We start from the raw sequence: 17,512 nt of genomic DNA on the forward strand, positions 1-17,512 counted from the left end.
GTTCGTAATGGTTCTCTTGGCCCCCTCCCGTGCTTGGTTTGCCACGTCGGTGTAAGAGGAAAATCACAGTTGTGTATCAATTGTGGCGGAAAGCGATACAGGGAACTAAAACGCTATTATGACAAGCGAATTAAAAACGCCGTCATTAACCCCACCGCCGACTTCGTCATCAAAACCCCCCAAGACTACGTTGAAAGATTCATAATTAAACCAAATAATAAATTAGACAAGTAGTATTATTATACAAATGGACCAAGAATTTCATCCGCATCCCCTGCTCGTCAATTACGAGGCATCTCGCGACGGTATTGTTAGAAATCGTAGACTGAAGAAGCCGGTTGGATGGAAAAACAATCACGGGTATTTAATGTTTACTGCTGGAGGGAAAAAATATCTCTGTCACAGAATCATCTATGAATGTTTCCACGGATTGATCAAAGATACTCTCGTTATTGATCACATTGATTCTAATTATCAAAATAATAGACTGTGTAATCTGCAAGCCATCTCTCAGAGTGAAAATAGTAAAAAAGGCCAAACTGGTAAATACTCAAAGAAAGCAAAACCCGTAAAGTCATTTGATACAACAACTCACGAGGAAAAAATATTTCAGTCGATGAATGAGGCAGGAAAATATTTTGACATTTGTATCGCCTCAATACAATTTGTTGCAGAACGAATATATCAAACAGCGATCTCAAAAAAGACGGGTCATAGAATTCGATTTTCATATATAACATCAAAGGGAGATAACTCGTTTTGTGATAGCGTCGCATGACAAGAGTTACGTCCCTTGAAGTCTAATTAATGTTGCGTCCCTTGAAGTCCAATTAATGTTGCGATTAATTAATCATTTTACGATGAAAACTAATGAAATACACGCTATTATCTAACAGCTGTATTCTTTTTTTTAATGTTTTATTTGAGTATTTGGTTTCATTTAAATGCCGTGAAACACCATTAATAAGTATTTAAGGATTCAAACGATTCAAGGGAATTCAAATTAACACACACCTTGTGACTGACGCCGCTGTATTAGTCACTTTATATACAAGATGACTCGTTATAAGCCTGGGGCTTTCGAAAGCCAATTCAACTAATCAAAACTAACCCACGCTCTTGACCCGGGCGTGTGGTTGTCTTTTGTTCACAATCATGCAACCGGGTTAATTTAATTGGGTTGCTTTTGATTGGTTGAATTGGCCGTAGAGTTCCGCCCCGCCGTTTTATGTTTGTGCTGTCTTGTACCGTCCCATCATCCATCAATCATTTCATTGTAAATATATTCATCCTTAATTAAGTACATGTAGTGATGTCCCCCAAGCATATCTTCTGGGCGGTCTACGATGACGTTTGTCACCCTAGGCCTCCCTCCCGGAGATGTATGCTTTGGGGTTCCAAGATGTGAATGTCCTTAATTAAGTATATGTATATGCCTGTAATCTGCCACAACACTCGAGTGGAGATCTACGGCATTGTACTGTCCATGTATGCCTGCAATCTGCCACAACACTCGAGTGGAGATCTACGGCACTGTACTGTCCATACAAAAAACGGGGTCAAAAATGACCCCAATAATTTTATTAAAATTTTTGATATTAGAAATAAGATGTTTTATAAGAATAATGAATATCGAAGACATCAATAATATATTAACTGAGATTTCAAAATTAAAAAATCAAGGAATTGAATTATCTGATGGTCTCGACAGTGAAAAAATATTATCCGATTATGAGATTATTAACGAACAGTCGAAACGGGGGCGTTTTACCCTGGCCCGCGAGTATTTTTTTATAAAACGATTACAACATACGATTAATGAGAACCTGTACCACAATGACGCAAATGCATTCATTGGACTATTTACTGCCGTTGAAATAATACGAAAAAAACTCGGACGTGTTTATGAACGACGCCGGGAGATTTCTAGTAAGATCAAAAACATTAGAAGGATTATAGACGAAAACTCCGTGGAGCCCCCGATGGTACACTCGGCGGAAAATTAGAAAATTGCGGATCAATTTACAATAATGGTAGGTGAATCACTTACTACTCGGCTAGCCAGAGAGCGACTAGCAGCGCTTAGAAAGTTTATACCGTTACGAGACAGGGTGAGAGAGAAACTTCAAACGCGACAACAAATGCAAACCGATTTTACTGTTGGAAGCGAACAGTTATTTGCCCCGGTAACTAAAGCGACTAAGGATGTTACAGCGGCAACTGTACCCGTTCTTGGTGCGCTTGAAAAGATAGCGGCAGAGACAAAACAAACAAAAAGGTCTTTAGAAACACTCCCTGCAAAAATAGCGGCTGCTACAACACGGAGACCACCACCACTCGCTATAACCGAACCACAAGAACCCTATGTTACAATGGCCGACGAGGAAGAATTAGGTGCTACTGCGAAAGAACCAGAAGAAGAAATACCCGAAGAAACACCCGAAGAAACATCGAAAGAAAAAAAGAAAGAGGGAAATATACCCCGTAATGTTCTTAAAAAGTCCGCAATAGATCAAATTAGAGACATCGACGACGATGAAGAATTAGTTAATTTTGTTGCTACAACATCAACTAAGAGCATTCGAGATGAGTATATCAATGAAGGTTACAAGAAAAAAATAACCTCGACGGAGAACTGGGCAAGAATAGTGTATTTAGCGAGTAAACATAGAGAAGCATTACCACATCGTGGTGATCCCGATTACGATAAATTCCTCGAGAAAGTTAAGAGTAGAACACCAAAAAAAGGAAAAGGATACACTGTTGGTAAAGAATCCTACGGCGTTACCTGCCCTAATAGTGTTCTCAGTGATATATCACGGCTGGAAGTACTAATTGGAGGAAAACGAGCCGGAAATAACTCTACGGAAATAATCAATGAGGCCGCTGATATTTGCAAGCGGTTATTTGCAGGCGGTATTATGGACATTAATGCATATCGAACGCTCATAGACGAACTCGTGGATGATTAATTGGAAAACTGGTGTTTTTAATAAGGATGATCATACACTACAACCATGATAAACCAGTACTCGTCTACGTGGTAAACTCGCGATTGCCTGTTTACCGCGCGTACTATGGAGATGGTCTCGGTAGCACCATTGCGGGGTTATTTACAAGAATGGCTCCAAAAGTAGCGCCGTTAGCCAAACAATTAGGAATGAAGGCTATTGATGTTATTCGTGATAAGGGTATTAGTGCCATTGGAGATGTTGCCGGAAGGGCGTTTTCTGCCGCACGAGACAAACTAATGTCATTGGTGAAATCTAAGAGATTTTCAAAAAGAAAACAGATGCCATCAACGACAGTGATGCCTGCAAATGTCAGTAAAGTAATAAATAACGCCGTGGAAGAAAAATTAGAGTCGTTGGCGACGACTCAGTCGTTGGCGACGAAGCCATCAATGGCTGAGCCATCCGCCGATGCGGCAACCAACGCGCTCATGAACGCGATAGCGGGGAGTGGTTTAAATTCAAAGAATTTACGACGAAAAAATCGCAATTGAAAACATCAACATGATAAATAATAAAATGTTTGCGCGAACCGCTGATCCCGCGTTTGATATGGATGCCCCAGTGCGCAGGGATGATTCTGTCCGTGATTATCAATATTATTCTTATTATGCAGCGCAACCTGACCTACGATCGCGAATTGAACTTCAAGTCCAAGATACCAGTAAATACTTTCTGCCGTGTGAAGCGTTTATCGAAATCGAGGGAGAACTCGTGACAAATGCCGCCGATAATGCACCATACGCAGATGACCATCGTGTTCGAGTTGGCTTCGTCAACAACGGTATCATGGCGTTATTTGAGAGCGCTAGATATCTTATTGACGGGCGAGAAATTGAATCAATAGAACGCGAGGTTGATGTTGCAACGACGATAATTGGGTTGGCGAGATACTCGGATGATTATACAAGATCGGCGGGCCCATCTATAATGTTCGCAAAGGACTCCACCGATAACGCTGATCATATTCAGTACATTAACGTGCTGGTGGAAAGAGATACCGCATTTAATAATCAAGCTGAAGCAGCCAACCCAGACCGCAGAGCAAGACCGGGTGCTGAGTTCAATATCATAAAAAGTACTAACGATAATTTTAATCTAGGGTTTGCAACACGAATAGGAATGTTGCAAGGACCACGCCGAAAGTTTTCATGCGCGATTCCACTCCATCACATATTTGGATTCTGCAGAAATGTTAGAAAAGTTGTCTATGGGGCTAAGCATACAATCGCGCTGACGCGAAGGGGCGATGATAACAATGCAATATGGCATGCTGCTGGCGTCGCTGCCGGTAAAGTCATTTTAACTAAAATGGCATTGTGGATGCCGGTGCTGACTCCATCAGTTACCACGGAAGCACGATTGTTAGCATTTATGGAACAGGGAGGGAAATCGCTGTTGAGTTGGCTAACGGTAACAACTGATGCTAAAGAGGATAACGTCGCCGATACGTTTACATGGCACCTAGCATCAAAACAGGGTGTTTCAGCCCCGCGTCATATATTCATAGCGCTACAGAATAGGGAACGATTGGGCAGTCAAGAACGCAGCCATATGATATTTGATCGATTAGGGGTCATGGAGGTTTCGCTGAGAATAAACGGACAACAGGAACCATCCGAGGATATACAGCTTAATTACGGTGACAACCATGTCGCACGTGTGTATCATCGATTGCTGTCATATATGGGTCGTGATCAAAACGTCGACACTGGTTTGCAAATATCACAACTTGATTTTAAAAACCTGTATCCGATTTATTACTTTTCGTTGGAACATCTTGATTTAACGAGACAATCCGTCGTTGATATACACTTCAGAGCTCGTATAGCCCCGGGTGGTGTTAATTATAGAGCGGTCGCTGTCATTCTCAGCGATAAATCAATGCTGCTAGAAGGTGTTGGTGGACGAATGAGAATCGTTGATGCGCCAGTGGAAAACATGTAATTGAAAGCACAAAACGCGTTTACAATAAATGTCGTATAGTGTCGTCAGTGTAGAGTTGACTGATGGTCAAGTCAAGAAATTACGATCAAAGTCGGCTAAACAATGCGGAACCACAATAACGCTGAAGCCGTCGCAGATGGCGGGTGGTAATCATAAGATATCGTTGACGGCGCGTCAAATAAAACATTTCAATGATGCGATGAAGAATAAAAAGGGTGTTCAAATAGATTTTTCGGCCGCAGCAATTAAAAACATGGAAAAGACCGGTGGGATATTTCCGCTGTTAGCTGCGATTCCGGCATTAATTGCCGCGGCCGCACCAGCAGTGGCTAAGGCGGCGGCGTTAGGAGCCGTTGGTACCGCGGCGGGGATGGCATTGAAGAAGGCAACCGGGAAAGGCTACAAAAAAAAACAACCCGTAGCCGGAAAGGGTCTAAGACTACCGGGAACCCCGTATTCATGGTATTCGGGAAAGGGTCTAAGACTACCGGGAACCGTTTATTAACGCAGGAGTCAATGACTCCTGAGTCAATGACTCCCATGTCTAATTTTGATTTAATAGACGCCGCAAACGCGTTAGCGATAAAAAAATTCAGAGGTGTTTTTATGAGGGATCAATTACCGGCGGCCCCAAGGAATACTGAAACCGGTATAATTAACCTCGATGGGTCCTCCGGAGCGGGAACTCATTGGGTTGCATACGCGATTGATCCGCGTGCGATCGTCTATTTTGATTCATACGGGTTAGCCCCGCCGAAAGAGTTTATGCGGTATATCCGGGCGTGTTCAGCCCCGGCGTGTTCAGCCCGGGTTTTTTATTCCACGCTGCCAACACAGCAGTTAAGTGACCCACCGATATGCGGCCGTGAGGTATTGAACGTACTCGCGGCGATTTCATCATCGCGAAAACCACCTCATGTGGTTGTAAACGAATACACTAGTGGGGTCGTAGAGGCCCGGCGGGTTAATTAGAAACATCGTTTTTTTCTACAATAACGATGATTGATATTTGGGGACGACCGGTTTCGGCGCTGAAAGAATCCACGGAAACGGCCGCCGCCGACATAAAAAAACTAATTGAGGATGAAATCGCTGATATGTTAAATTTAATCAGTGTTGACCCAGGCGAAATAGTTGTATTTCAAGACCGCCAGGGTAAATTGAAATCCGGTAATGTGTCACTGAATGATGTTTTAACACGACAGCGTGATGCCGCCGAGGACACTATCGCGTTATATACCGGCGACGGACGACTCAAACCGGGTGAACATATATCGGCGGTAACATTAGTCAAAGACGGTTTTATAAGGTTGGATAGATCGGTGACCGAACTTGACGCGCAGGTGAAAAAATCTGTCACCGAGGTGAAAAAATCTATCACCGATATACAACTCACTACCGCTAGTTTTTTCGGGACCCCGGCGGTAACCGAACCAAATCTTGCAGCAATAATGGGTGCTATTTTGGATTTTGCAACGCTGTCGGGCCAATTTGTCTCGTTACGGAAAAATGTTAACAGGATCGATGACAACTTTGATAAATTCTTTGGTAAAAAAAATACCAGACCGGATGAGATTACAACAACTATAAATGATATCACTGCGTATGGACAGGAAATAAAAACAATCAAACTTGATGTTGCAGAGAACAGAAATGGTGTAGTAGTACATGAGCGGGAAATAGAAATAATCGGCGCTAATGTTGCAAGGATCATAAATAATGTAGACTCGCATGAACGGAAAATAGAAACAATCAAAACTGATGTTACAACGATCATAAATAATATGGACACGCATACACAAGAAATAGGAATAATCAAAACTGATATTGAAGCGAACAAAAAGAGTGTAGACGCGCATACACAGGAAATAGGAACAATCAAAACTGATGTTGAAGCGAACAAAAAGGGTGTGGACGCGCATACACAGGAAATAGGAACAATCAAAACCGATATTGAAGCGAACAAAAAAAATGTAGACACGTATTGGCGGGGAATAGGATTAATCAAAACTGATGTTGCAGCGAACAAAAAAGGTATAGACGTGCATACATATGAAATAGGAACAATCAAACTTGATGTTGCAGCGAACAAAAAAAGTATGACCGAGAATACACGGGAAATAGAAACAATCAAAACTAATGTTGCAACGAACAAGAATAATATAGACGCGAATTTGCGGAGAATAGAAATAATCAAAACTGATGTTGAAGCGATTAAAGACGGACTACCGAGAATAACAGAGCAACTCGAAACTAATATTGAAGCGAACAAAAAAAATGTAGACGCGTATGGAGGGGAAATAAAAACAATCAAAACTGATGTTGAAGCGATTAAGGACAGACTACCTAGAATGACAGAGCAACTCGAAAAAATGAAAACACCTCATGGGATCATCGGCAGTGGCGTATACACGGTTCAATACGGATCATTCGATTGGACTCCTACGCGTAATGCAATAGATGTCACCGCAATTGTTAAGGGTATTTATCGATTGACATTGATTTCGGCGATGCAGTTCAGTATATCATCGCCGAGTTCATCCGGGTTTAACAATACAATATCAACAATCATCGACAAGGATACAATCGAACGGTTTATAATTAAAGCCGTTGATAGAAATCTAGCCGGGGCAAACATTACATGGTATGTGGAATTTGTAGCGAATCTAAGTAATTAAAAACACTAGTTCTTTTAAAATAAAAATGACCACCAAGGAAATTGAATCAGAGGTATCACCGACGTCACATCAATATCGATTCGATACCGCAAAAGAATTCTCCGCGAACTTGAAAACGCTTTCCGAACAATACCGTGCAAAAATAAAAAAATACCGCCGAAAAATAACCGCCATCGACGCGGTCGTGTACTCGGTGTCGGGTATAGTGGCCGGTACCGGTGTTATTTTATCCACGGTGACCACGATAGCCCCGATCGCTGTTCCAATCGCTGTCTCCGCGATGACAACAGTTGCTGGAGTCGCCAACGCAATCACTAGGAAGATATCATCGTGTTTTCAGAAAAAACTCAACGAGTATACAGTAAAACATCAAATAGTATCCGACGCATACTCGAAATTATCCGGGTTGATCTCGTTATCGATTGATAATTTGTTCGTATCCGATGTTGAATTCTCCACGATGGTCCAGTTATATAGCTCCGCGATGTCAAAAATCGAGGATTTTCAACTGGAAGCCGAAACCACCTGGTTGTTGAAATTAGACACTAAAGACAACAAATAATAATAATGTCGCTGAACCCCGAAGGGTTTCAATTACTTCAGCGGATCGCGGAGAACACCACTCCGGTACAAACAAATATGATATCAATAACGTCAACGAAACCCGAATTCAGTGTGAACTTCCCGTCGCCGGTTCCAGTGAAGGAAATAGCGCTGGCAAAATTGCGAGTATATCACAGTTGGCCTAATATTCGAGCGGACGCATTTAACGGACAACAACCTAATAACTCGCTGGTTTTTGCACGGAAAAATAAACCCGATGGGACCCCAGACTGGGAGGAGGTTACAATACCAACTGGGTCATACCAAATAGAGCAAATCAATAAAGAATTTCAACGCAGAATAAAATCGATCACAGGAAAGGAATCAAAAATCGCTATTACGGTTCATGAACCGACGTTATCATCGACGATTGAAATAAGCACACCGGGGTATATGGTTGATATTTATAACAGTTCAATAAGAACCATACTAGGATGGCCTAAGAATCCACCCGCGGATTTGCACACAAATGTGCAATCGTATCATGAGATTAATCCCAGTTATCTGAATGATTTGTCTATTATAAGAAACACGTTATTACCCAGCGAGTTTATATTTCAAGACAGGAATACCATGCAATGGTTTTTTCCGTATAAGAAAACTCCTGAATTGTCAGCCAAGGTCACAGTTCGTTTAGATGATATCACTGGTGCGTTTGCCGAGATTAATCGTAATTACCAATCACAACTAGAACAGCTACGGAAAACAAAAGCACGAAAACACGTTGAGGTGTTAAATCAACTTATATCAGACATGGAATATATTAATGAGCGAATCGTTAAGACAATATCCGATAGCAGCGATGATAATAAACAAAAATTCCTAACCGGGTATAATATCACAGAAGCCGATTTACCCGATTTCAAGTTTCCAGGATACAACGCGCCTGAACTAAGAAAGTCTCTTAATGATTTTCTCAGTCCATCAACTTATATCCTCAGACACGATAACGGGGATGATGGTATGCATATTGCTCCATACAACGTAAATATCGCATCGGTGATAGCAATCAATCTAGTGTGTGATGTTATCGAAGGGAGTTACCAGGTAGATACCAATCAATCAAATCAAGCTCAACAGGGATATATCCTTTATTCATTTTCACCAACAGCCCCTCCGGGATTTTTAATCGTTGAGAATCCGATTAATCCGGTCTATATGCGATGCCATGATCGGTTTTTAACGAGAATTAATTTTAAACTCACCGATCAGTCAAATAACCTAATTGATCTACAGGAGGAGGAGTTAGTGATCACTCTGTTTGTAAGATCATTGTAAATAACTTCTTAGCAGCAGAGGGGGCAATGACATCGACGCGGTCGTCGACGTGCTTACCGGACGCTGACGACGCTGGGAATCGGCGCGCAGAAGGTGTTAATTAAACCAAATGACGACGCGACGATCCCCCAACGACGTCGTCGTTTTTTTTTTTACCAGGCGCTGACGACACTAGATCGTTGAGTGCAGAAAGTAATAATTAAGCAAAATAACGATTGGACAAAATGTCCGATTCGCCCCCTCTGCTGCTTGCCCTAGATCAACTAAAGAAGGGCAAACAACAAACTCAGCTTGCCAGAGATCTAGGAATCAGCGAGTCCACTTTGTGAGGGTGGAAAACAGATGAAGGAAAGCTCCGTCGTCTACCCAACATTCTTGAAGAGGAAACTGGTTTACAGCGTAAAAGGGTTAAGTTAGCTAATGACAATGTCCTAGATTCAGCTTTGTACCAATGGTTTGTACAAGCTCGCTCAGAAGGTGTTCCAATTTCTGGCCCAATTCTGAAAGCCCAAGCAGAGAAATTTGATCGCCGTATCAATGGAGATGATTCCAAATTTAAGGCGAGTAATGGCTGGCTAGACAGATTCAAGAAAAGGCACGCTATCAGCCAAGTCCTTGTGTCTGGGGAAATCCGCTCCGCTGACAAAGAGGCTGCCAATTCCTACCCAATTGGGCTTAAAATGTTGCTGGAGGACGGTTGCTACACAGCCGACCAAGTTTACAACTGCGATGAGACTGGTTTATGTTATAAAATGTTACCAGATCGCACCCTTGCAACCAAGACTGACAGTCACAAACGAGAAGGTTTCAAGAAGAGGAAGGACAGAGTGACTCTCTTATTTTGTGTCAACAAGTCTGGCAGCCACAAAGTCAGACCTCTGATGATTGGAAAATAGAAAGCTCCCAGATGTTTTCATCATGTAAATATGAAGGCACTTCCATTTCAGTACACTAACAGCAAGAATGCTTGGATGAATAGCTCCATATTTGACGACTGGTTTCACAAAACATTCGTTCCAGATGTTCGGGCTCATTTACGAAAACTCAAGCTGGAGGAAAAAGCTCTCCTCCTGCTGGATAATTGCCCTGCCCACCCCCCAGCGGAAAATCTTGTCAGCAGTGATGGCAAGATCAAAGTTTCGTACCTCCCGAAAAACACTACGTCAGAAATCCAGCCACTTGACCAAGGCATAATTTCCGTATTTAAACAAAATTATCGCCGTGAAATGATAAAGGGAATGGTAGCAGATAATAACGCATCCGTCGACACATCATTGGCATTACTCAACTTAAAAGAAGTATGTCACCTTGGAGGTAAAGCCTGGGATGCTATCACTGCACGCTGCATTGAACGATGCTGGATAAAGGGTCTTGGGCCAGCTTTTACGCCCTCGACACAAAATGATAGTGACGATGAGCTTGAATTTACAGGATTCACTGAAGACGACGTACGTTTAGCAGAAGAAGCACTCAAAAAATACGAGCACAGTCATCATGATATCCTTAACTGGTATTCAGTAGATGACATCTGCCCTATATACGAACACATATCAGATGACGAAATTGTTACAAATGTCAGCAGGAAGAATGAAGCTGCACAATCAGAACCTGAAACCAGTGACGATAATGATAACGATGACGATGGCACCCCAACTCCCCCACCAAAAGTGTCTGAAGCAGTAGTACATTTAGAAGCAAGTTTAAGGTGGCTGGAAACACAAGATGTTGACAGCGTCAAAGTCCTTCAATTAAGAAACATTCTTGACTTTGCTAGAACCCAACAGTTCGCGGCAAAGAAGCAAACGTCATTGGATATATTTTTCAAGAAATGATGAAATTTAAATTTGGAACCACATTGACTTTGCACTTTGCGCAACGATTAATTTAGCAGTTTTCACATGTTTCTTTTGATGTTCACAAAATCTGAAATAAAAGTTATTTGCACGCTGAAATCATGCGCTGATTGTTAATTATTCTTGCAGTTGTCGCATATGATAAAATTTTAGCGGTATGAAATTTGTACAGACACCATATGTAGACCCGGGAATAGCTGCATGCAATGACCGTACGATATCAGACGGCAAGTAAATGGTTTCAATATTTTATTCATCCTATATTTTACACGACGAATTCAGACTATTACAAAATTATTGAATATTTTAAATCTGTACGATTTTCAATGAAATTACATCCATTATGGATGAACTGCATGCCACGACGGCACGGTAGCATACGGTGTTGATACACTTTTCATGATATAGCGATAGTCTGGTATTATCGGTCAATCTGTATTATCGTTCAAACAAATAAAAATTTGTAAATGTTTTTAATGCACAGTAATAACCTATAAATATATTAGCCATCGATTATTTTGAATATATCTTAATTAATGCATTCCAGTTAATATTCATCTGATGATAAGCCGACTTTTGATCATTGTACATGTATACACGTATATGTTCTCGGAAAAAAAGTTACATATTGTAAAACCCCGCATTAACGCGACCCCGCTTTTAATGCGATCCGATTTTATGGACCCCGATCATCGCGTTATAGCGGGGTTCCACTGTACTTGCAGACATATGGGTAGATAACAGCAAAGCAGCTTGCCACCTGCTTGTCACACCGGTGACATAATGAATAATTATATGCCTTGCCTTGACAGACTGCTGCCAATGACTAAACCATCAGCATCAGCTTTCACGAAAATGATGCGTCTCATTTTCCACTAAGATGGGCATCAACAGAGTAGCTCATGCATAGATCATCCAACTCTATGATATGTATATAGTCATTATCTGACAGCAAGTTGGATTTTGAGTTGACTGGGTTATGTTAGCAAATGGATCAATATGTGGTGTTAAGTATCGTATTCTGTATACTTGAGAAATGAGAATAAGTACAAATCAAATCAATATTTTTAGATATGCTAAACATTTTGCAAAGCAAATATTTTAAAGTTTTGTTTAAAACATTTTATACTACCATAAAAACATAACTATACCAACCTGCCAAGCCACAGAGTATGGCTTGAGCTGGAAGGTTCATGAACTCTGGCTTAATTGCTTTTAGCAAGTCTTTGGACAAACATTCATTGTTTCCATAGTCCACAAACATCACCTCAGCCAGACCATTGGACAAAAGACCTAAAAAAACAAAAACAAAATATGGATATGTGAATGTTAAAAACAGTTACTGAATATCTATTTATATATTTTTATAACATATGGACCACCAATCACAACTTAAAATTTAGCCAAAGTGACTTCACCCACCTTTCTAAACAGAACAAAGTCATGGGAAAATGAGTGACTCTGAGATTAAAGTTTTTAATGCAAAACAAGTGCAGCAACAGCTGTTATTTAAGTGACTGCAAAATTAGTACTACAAAGAATGCATTATAATTTGTGGAAATATGAAACAATTGCTACGTCCAACCCAAAAAACTGCTGCTTAACCTGGAGGTTTTTGCCATTTTTGCCTGAAAATCGAGTAGGAAACACATTTTGAAAGCTATTTCTGAATAGACTCGAAAACACCAAATCCCCGGTCATCTTTCAATAACATACTGCCTAGTTGTGTAAGAAACATCATTTTTCGTTGGCTATTTGAATCGTGCATGAGCAGAAGGGTAAAAGTTGGACTTGTTTTTTTTTCTAAACAGAGCCATTATTTTTGTATGGAGACCACTCTTTATTCCAAATGCCCATCTTATCCTACTTTTTGCAAAGGCTCATCTGTCTGTTTGCAGTTCATACTGGTTTGCCTTAGTTCTGATACCTAAAAGTCTAAAATCCGGACACAAAATGGGATTCTGACAAATTTTGCGTAAAAAAAAGTCGGGTCCAAAAAATGAGGTTTTACTATCTGTATTTTGTAGTGCAACTAGATATTCCAGATTATTTGGTATCATTGTAGAGTTACATCCGTCTACCTTTCTATAATACCACCCACTTTAGTGTATCATGCATGACCATGACGCTACTACGTCCTGCCCTGTAAAGTCGTTGCTCGGGGTTAATGTGTTAACAGCATTAGAAGCTAGCCTTGAAAATATGCAACTGTTCCTGAAAATAAGTTACTAATATTCACTGAAGATATCATATGGTGAAGCTCAGAATATTTTTCATTTCTCCACACACTGTGGTTGGAGTGGAGAGGATTAAAAATAAAAAGCACCATCTCTCTGCACATTTTGATGGAGTTGCCACAGCTTCATGCAGAAAACAGATCTACAACACTTTCTTTGACGTCACATCTGACAACCAAAGGGTTTACTGTTTATTACCCCTGCAATAATGCAATCAGGAGGTTCACTCCGAGATCTACATTATGTCAATTCTGAGAGCAATTTACTGACCATATTATATAAAGGAAAAAAATGTCATAATTTAGTTAATTATAAACTTTGCTGGTTATAATGAAGATAATGTGTTTTACTTAAGTGTCAAATCAAGTATGAGATAATACTGACACTATGTCAGTGTCTCAAGGACTTGATTAATATATTTTGTGAAATGAATATAAATTTAAAATTGTACTTTTTAAAAAAATCCTACATTAGATTTACAGATTCATTCATTCCCAGATGAAAACAATTGCATCCAAATATGAGTGATTAAGCATTTCCCAGACTTCTGACAAAATATGCACAGTCCAAGGCATCTGAGGTACTCTGGTAAAGCTAGTCTGGTTCCCTGGCAAATTCCACTGAATCTAATATCAAACCCAGATTCAAATCAAACACAAACCAGAATCCGGATTTCACAGCAAACAATCGTATTTGCGTAATTTGCTTTTATTCTGCAAGTCCATATTTTAATAGTAATTTCGATAAGACCTAATGGAAAAATAACACGGGATGCCAGGTCTGCAGCCTGACTGACTGGTTCCTTGTTACGTAGCTTTTCATATTAAAAACCTACAACCTAAATATACAAGTCTATAACAATGATGCCTAAGTACTTCTATCTATTCCCTGTGTCTATGTATTAAAAAAAACTTTATAAATTTGCTTGATAAAATATTTCAAATTTTTACTAGAAATTTAAAATCTAGAATGAATACCATCTCTGGACAAAATCATATTCCCCATGGGTTCTTCAGGATGAAGCAAGGAATGCCCTAATTAAGTTGTATAAAACAAAAGTACAGCCAAGACTGAACATTGCATTTCAAACAGCAACTACAGTTAAAAGCTGGCCCTAAAGAACACCTTGAAATACGATTTACAGCTCTCAAACGAAGGGCATATGGGCAAAGTAAATCCTATGTATTGCCAACTTCCAAATATGGTAATATTAAGCTTGGTAACTTCCTGGAGCTCCTGTCACTAATTAAGCCATCAATGTTGAGGATTCTAACAAGCACTGTCAATACAGTAAAGAAACTTCACTAGAACAATATAATTCCTAATGAGAAAGAATAAATTACCAGTGATCTTGGCCCGATACCAGCCCAAATCCGCACTGTATTGTGCAGCACAGGGTGTGCCGAGGGTAGGGTTGCTGAGGCCCTCCTGTCCAGTCTGTAGCTTAGAGTAGTGTTCATGCAACTGATCCATAGTTAGGTCTAGACTTGGTGACATCCCATCCAGGACACAGTGGAAATGATCTGGGTCATTTATATGTGTCACCATCACATTCTCAGTTGTTCCAATCCTCACTTCCTGTTGTGTATACCCTTCCACATCACTCTCTGGTGACTGCTTCCCAAATGACCTAAAAATACAACAAAATGATCTTGATTACCGAATTAAAGGTTCTTCTAAAATGAATTCACAGAAACAAAACAGAACCGTAACTGTTCATTGAAAACAGGACTGTAATGTATATTCTGACATTCAGGATGATTCTGACTGCAAAATTTATGCCAGATACATGATATCCTATATATATAGCCAAGACAAAATATAGGTATCATTAATTTAATTTCCACTGACACCAACATTGCTTTACAATAATGCTATTTAAAGGCCACTTAAAATATCTTCTTTTTTTGCAGCAAAACTAATATTAATGATTTAATCATTATCTGCTATTATTGCAATGCTATCGTCCTGGTACCAGTCCCCAGTCAACATGATTATACCCTCCTCCGATCACTAATTGGAGGACTAGAAAAGAAGATATGACCCCAGTCTGAAACCTTTTTCAATTTCCAGAGAGAGGTAAAGGCAAGCTAACAATGAGTTTTAACCATAAGACAAGCTAAGACTGACAGAATCTGATTGGTCCTGTCTGGTGGAGCATGAATCCTGCCTTGAATGGTAAGGAAAATTTGTCCCTAAGTACTGGAAATACTGAGAAGGAATTTAAATCAATTCTCTAAGTTGGGGATTCAACTCAAACAAGTCATTACTGAACAAGAGGGGGGTAAGGTCCTTCAGGACTTTATCTTTGAGGACACTGTGCATCAACCAGTCATCAAAATACTAGAGAATGGGATCCCTATATGTCAAGCATAGCACGCATACCCCCATCACCCTGATAAAGGCTTCACGGGTGGAGGCAAGAGCAACAGAAGAACCAGAAATTGAAATAACTCCTGGCTCAAACAAACCAGTGATACTTACTGTGAGGCAAGAAGATGGGAATGTGAAGTCATTACAGGAGAAGGTACAACTTCCTAAAGAAGAGGGCACAACTCCCTAGAGAACTCAACCACCCTTCATAAGGAATGGGGGAGGAGTATGAAGAGTTACCCTGTTGGACTCTTCAACCACATCATCAATTGAAAGTTGGGCCATGTGGAGACTTAAACTGGGATTGCTTGTTTTTCTGTTCATGTTGACAATCTCTTAAGAACCTGTGAGACAGTCCCTGTTTTTGGTCAGGGTGTGCATGACCAGTTTTAATGATTCAGGTTTTGCTGCCAGGGACCAGTGATGCTTGAAAAGGAATGAGAGAGCACTCAAAGAAGCTGAATGGTTCAATGGTTAACATTCCAAAAAACAACCAAAAGAGCGCAGATTCAAACCCTACCTTTATATCATCCTGGATTGGCAACTGTGGCTCCTTGGGCAAAGCACTTTATTCCTTTTGCGTGGACACTAGAAAACCTACCCATGTTGCTGTGCCCAAAACACCAAACCAAATAACTCACTCACAATACCTATTAGCACAAAATGTACTGACCATCTCTGACTCCTTATATATAGTGTATCATTTAGGTGTTACATACAAGTCTGACCTGTGCCTCACTGTACTATGGGTATCAACTTTCAATGGATCTACAATAGGCTAGGTTATTACTTACAGTGGGTTTCTGAAAATGGAGTCAAGTAATCTGGGTCTATAATATTGAGTGGAATTAACAGCCACTGAATTAAATACAAGAGCCACCAGAATTACAGCAGTACACATCACTGAACACACCTCACTAATAGAAGAGCAGCATGGTCAGTCAGTCATTTATGCACTGTACAGTATCCAATAAAAACAGTCAACCATAAGGTGACCCACTTACAAATTATAGTGCCTATTTAAACTTTTGGTTGCCCAGCCCTAATTTGGTCATCTTGGGGAGTGAAATTCATGGTAGCATGAACTGTGTTTTAAGAAATATGTGATATACCCGAGATGTGCTGTAAATATACCAAAGGGCAGGTTTCAATGTTAAGCATTTTTCTATGGCAGACCTGCCAACCCTGACGAGTCCATCTCAGTAAGGCAGTTGATTTTTTTCCAAAAGATTGACCAGTTTTCAGTAAGGTGTAACATAATATCAATAACTGCTATTATAAAGCTGGAAAACAATTAAAAGTTTAACGCATCAACAATAAACATTATGTTCAACTGAAAAGTTTGTAAAGTATGCATAGACTTTATTTACCACTAGTACAGTTGCAAAAACTCTAGGTCCAAACCCTATGCAGCTCACTGGCTTATTGTTATCTCTCAGCTTTACATAATTCTTGGAAATTCTTTTCCATTTCACATGACGAAGACAATCATATCTCCCGCCATGAGATATACTCAAACTGGCACTTGATGT

The 17,512-nt window shown here is 40.2% G+C and overlaps 1 protein-coding gene across 2 annotated transcripts in view; it reads right to left on the bottom strand.

Moving 5' to 3' along the window:
- LOC149806987 (uncharacterized) overlaps window positions 1–17,512 on the bottom strand; it is a 100,587-nt gene that overhangs the window by 73,279 nt on the left and 9,796 nt on the right. For both annotated transcript variants that reach the window (XM_089960413.1, XM_089960407.1), the window contains exons 3-4: window positions 14,951–15,237; window positions 12,526–12,663 (exon numbers count right to left, since the gene is read on the bottom strand). In XM_089960413.1, the coding sequence (XP_089816539.1) occupies window positions 12,526–12,663; window positions 14,951–15,237 (425 nt within the window). The remainder of the gene's footprint in view (window positions 1–12,525; window positions 12,664–14,950; window positions 15,238–17,512) is intronic.

Source organism: Sinohyriopsis cumingii, chromosome 1 (genome assembly GCF_028554795.1).
Source record: "Sinohyriopsis cumingii isolate HCF-2022 chromosome 1, ASM2855479v2, whole genome shotgun sequence".
Lineage (NCBI taxonomy): Eukaryota > Metazoa > Mollusca > Bivalvia > Unionida > Unionidae > Sinohyriopsis > Sinohyriopsis cumingii.